At 45.5% G+C, this 4,830-nt stretch overlaps 1 protein-coding gene across 1 annotated transcript; it reads right to left on the bottom strand.

Moving 5' to 3' along the window:
* Window positions 1–534: 534 nt before the first annotated feature.
* On the bottom strand, window positions 535–1,212 carry LOC145957892 (uncharacterized). The gene has a single exon (XM_083074319.1). It carries the CDS (start codon window positions 1,210–1,212, stop codon window positions 535–537), a length of 678 nt encoding a protein of 225 aa, XP_082930445.1.
* Between the last annotated feature and the right edge of the window lie 3,618 nt (window positions 1,213–4,830).

The raw sequence follows: 4,830 nt of genomic DNA, 5'->3' as shown, positions 1-4,830 counted from the left end.
AGAGGGTTAAAACTATGTGAAAAAGTGTGGAATGACGTCCAATTGACGTCATATTTATAGGGAATAGGCGCAATACGGCCTACAGAAGCAATACGGCCGTATTGAAATTTTTGAACTTCAATACGGCCGTATTGAGTTCAATACGGCCGTATTGAGTTCAATACGGCCGTATTGAGTTCAATACGGCCGTATTGAAATTCAGAAATTTCAATACGGCCGTATTGAGTTCAATACGGCTGTATTGAAGCTTCAATACGGCCGTATTGATTTCAGTACGGCCGTATTGAAGTTTCTGAAACTTCAATACGCCGTATTGAGTTCACTGCGGCCGTATTGAAGCTTCAATACGGCCGTATTAAGTTCAGTACGGCCGTATTGGGCTTCATTCCCTCCACTTCCTTATTTTGAGCTATTCTAAGACCTCTAGACCTACAGAGAACCCTCCTAGGGCCTTCCAGGAGTCCTTCTGGCTGATCTTCCTTCAGTCTTCGAGAGTCTTCAAGCTTTATTTCCGACCCGGACAATTTTAGGGGTCTACAGCTCCTCCTCATTGGTATCACTGACTGCATTCACCAATGCTTTCTCTAATGGTGTGGCTACTGAGAATTTTCTTTGAGCTTCCATACACACTTCATCAATCACATCCACTCTAAAGCATCCTATTTTATCATTTGGGTGTTTCATGGCTTCAAAAAAATTAAAATTCACCTCATCAGCCTGCACTCTAACCTTGAGTTTGCCATCATCAACATCAATGATGACCTTGGCTGTCTTCATGAATGGTCGTCCCAGAATGAGAGGAACTTCAGAATCCTCCTCCATATCCATGACAACAAAATCAAATGGAAACATGAACTTGTCAACCTTTACTATCATATCTTCCACTATGTCATGTGGAAGCCTAATGGATCTGTCTACCAACTGCAAGGTCATTCTTGTAGGTCTTACTTCCACTTCTCCAATCTTCTTCAGCATGGATAAAGGTATCAAATTAATACTGGCTCCAAGGTCTAAGAGTGCCTTACCCACTGATAAATTACCAATTGATACCGGGAGAGTGAAACTGCTCGGATCTTTGGACTTTTGAGGTAGAGACTTCTGTATAATAGCATTGCATCTTGCCTTGAGCTCCACGGTCTCTTCTTCAAGAATTTTTCTCTTTTTAGTTAACAATTGCTTCATGAACCTAGCACAACTGGGCATTTGCTCCATGGCTTCAAGGAAGGGAATATTAATCTGGAGCTTCTTTATGATATCTAGAAATCTCAAGAACTTCCTTTCTTTTTCTTTCTTAGAAGGAGCATGAGGATAAGGTAAGTTTCTTACAGGAATAGTTGAAATGACTTCCTTGCCCTTTTTTTCTTGTTGTCCTTCTCCTCTCCATTTTTTTTCTTTTATTTTCTCACTATCTATAATCTCATTTTTATTTCTTTCCTCCTCATTCTTCTCACTCTCTTCCTCAACCTCACTCAATTCAAAATTTTCTTTCTTTTCATTTTTCTCACTCACTCCAACATCTCTACCAACTACCTTCCCACTTCTTGTTGTTATTGCTTGGCAATGCTCCTTGGGGTTGGTCTTAGTGTTGGCTGAAAATGGGCCTCCAGACATTTCAGCTAATTGTTTAGCTAGCTGACCCACCTGTACTTCCAAATTGTTGATGGAAGCCTTGGTATTCTTCTGATTGTAGACACCTACATGAACTGGTTTAGAGTCTCCTCCAATTTACTGGTTGTTTCATCCATAGAGGGATACACATGTTGTTGTTGCTGTGGTTGTTATGGTGGTGGCCTATTGGATGGTCCAGCTTCATTCCTCCATCCATATCCTTGGTTGTTGTTGTTTCTCCAACCTTGATTCCCTTGCATGTAATTGTTAGTATTATAATTGTGGGAATTAAAATTACCTCATTTCTATTGGTTTCCCACATAGTTGACTTCTTCTTCATTTGAGTTCTTAGAATAGTGACCATTGGGATGTTCTCCCCCACAAAAATCACATTTTAAAGAAGCATTTGATTGAGTTGGGGAAGAAGCAATAGCATGAAGCTACTGTGGTATTTTGGCCATCTACTTAGTTAGTGCTTCAATCTGTTGAGATATCAGCTTGTTTTGAGCAAGGATTGCATCACTTGTACTTAGATCAAGAACTCCTCTTTTATGAGATTGGTGTCTTCCATGCTCTGCTTGGTGATCAAAAGATGCCAAAGATTCTATGATTTGGGTAGCTTCTTTTGGGCTCACAGTCATCATGGTGCCACCAGCTGCTGCATCCAATAACATCTTCACCTCAGGCTTGATTCCATTAACAAAGAAGTTAAGTTGAGCTATATCCTCAAACCCGTGGTTAGGACATTTTCTAAGCAATGACTTAAATCTCTCCCAAGCTTCACAAAATGGCTCATCTGCACCTTGCCTGAAAGTTGTGATTTCTGATTTGGCCTTAATATACTTGGATGATGGATAGAATCTGTTCTTACCGAAAATCTACTGTAGAGATGATCCTCCGAGTAAGATTGGTGAGCCTCCTTCGCTGGTACGCTTGATGCTCCAAGATGGGGGTGGTACCTGCCAAAGAGACTCCGATGCTAAAGTTAGGGTTTGTATGAGTATGAGTCTTGTATAAGTAATGCACGTACCTTAGTGTGAATTAGGGTTGCTTTGGGCCCTGGGCCTGAGATGAGATACGATAAGATTAGATAACGGATCTCGTCTAGAGCGAGATTCCCTGAGATCAGTTATGATCTACTTAAATGCCGAGCTGACGTCGCATAGCGCGTGCCCGAGGTCATCTTGCGCTGTGATGCTGAGCTCAGAGCTCGGTTTCGCAATACGGATAGTACATTAGCCCCCGGAGCTCCGAAGACCGTAGGTCGAGGAGTTAAGATCGAGCTCGCTGGAGGGAAGTGACCTTTCGCGTACGTTGGCCTGTCAAGGTGCCATGTGTCGTAACTGTCGCTTCTCATTTCGATAACTGAGGCCGGCGCGTTAATGGGCGCGACGGTTATGTAATGATGGCCTCATTTAATGCGTGATCAGGCGTGTCTCCTGGCTGACACGTGTTGTGGCTGTTTGAATTTTGGAAAACCCCCTTTTCTCTTACTCGCGCCCCTTCCCCTTTCACTTTACTCTTTTCATTCTCTTTCTCCTTTAGTTTCTTGCGCAAGATGCTTCCTGCACCTTTGCTTCCGTTCAGTCTCCGTCGTTGTTTCCGGCAACTGGGTTTCGCCTCTTCCTATTCATTCTTTCTTTTGTCAAAGGGGTACCAGGTACTTCGATTTCTCTATTCTCTCTCCTTTCTCCCATCTTCTCCTTCTTCGAGTCTTTTCGTTTTCTTGATGGGTAAAGAGAGTGGTGCTGAGTCTTCTGCGCCTGCCAGGGGTTCCTGGTTACGATTGGTTAGAAAGGCCACCGCTGAGAAGAGTGATTCGCCTAAGGATCTAGAGCCAGGGGTTCCTAGTTACGATTGGGTCAAACGCGATGTGGCCGAGGTCCAAAGCGTGTTCCGGTCGTTCCTTGAGGTCAACGTGATTTGGAAGATACACCGAATTTGTGACCCTTCCATTTCTCGGATGATCCGGCTTAAACCCTGTCAGGCCGGTGAGGGTGTGTATATGGGGAGGTCCACTGACCCTCCCCATTTCTATATATACTAGTGTTTCTTCAGAGACCTGGGTGTCCGTCTTCCCTTCACTCAATTTGAGTGTGGTTTTTTGGACTTCATCAACTCGGCTCCTTGCTAGTTGCAGCCCAACAGTTGGGGTTTTTTGCGGGCTTTTCAAGTCCTTTGTACAGTTCTAGGGATAGAGGTGTCTCTTCTCGTCTTTCTTCATTTTTATCAGTTGAAGCTACGCGTTCCCCCTTACGGCATATTATCTCTGAATCGGGGTAGGGATGGGGGTTTGTTCACTCTCTACTCCCAGTCATACAAAAATTTTAAACAAGAATTTTTCCAGGTTTCCCTTGTGGATGTCGACCCGATGGAGGATGGGGCATTCTACTTTGGCGGCTTGCCGAAGTTCCCCTTCTATTGGTGCCCCAAACCGTCTAGGTTTCACGAGGAGGGCCAATTGCAATTGAAGGCTGCGGAGTTGGCCGCCATTGAAGATCTTAAGGCGCTCCCTCGGTTGCTGGATTGCAAGCTCGTCCTGTCGCTCGAGAACTCGGCGCACAGGGAGAGGGGCCTAGAGAGTGAGTATCTTGTGTTTTGGTAGTTTGTTAGGGTTTGTCTAGTTTTCCTTTGCTGATGTGTTTTGTTTTCTATTTGCAGGCATCATGGGGAAGAACTTATGGCGTGAGCTGAAGCACCGCTACAATGTTACCGAGCTCGAGGTCCCCGAGCCTCAAGAGGAGGAGGGCTCCCCCTTGAAGGTCAACCGAAAAAGAAATAGGGGCGTGAAAGAGGTCGGGGGAACCTCTGCCCCTCGCGAAACGGAGGAGGTTACCTCCAAGGCCGTTGATGCCGAGGCGGTGGACTTGACCGGGAGTCCCCCGCCCAAGGGGGCTCCTCCAGTGGCCACTGAGGAGATGGCTCGGGTCGTTGAGCCTATTGCTCAGGCTGCCAAGGTGGCAGCCCCGGCTACTGAGCAGGCTGCTCCCTCCACCAAGGTAAGTGTCTTATTTTCTTGAACATTTCTTCTCTGTTGATTTTGCTCAATTTATTGAGGCGATGTGGCTTTTTGCAGGCCGGGGTAGCTGCCGAGGTAGGAGCCCAGGTTGCTGAGCACGTCGTTCGGGCGGTTGTGGTGAGTGTTTCTCTTTTCGATTTTCCTTTTACCTTACGTGTTGTTCTTGTGTCTTTTGACATGGGGACGCTTTTTGCAGGCAGGGG

This window comes from Cajanus cajan, chromosome 5 (genome assembly GCF_000230855.2).
Source record: "Cajanus cajan strain Asha chromosome 5, NIPB_CcT2T_4, whole genome shotgun sequence".
In the NCBI taxonomy this organism is placed as follows: Eukaryota; Viridiplantae; Streptophyta; class Magnoliopsida; order Fabales; family Fabaceae; genus Cajanus; species Cajanus cajan.
This window is presented reverse-complemented; position numbering and strand designations above follow the sequence as displayed.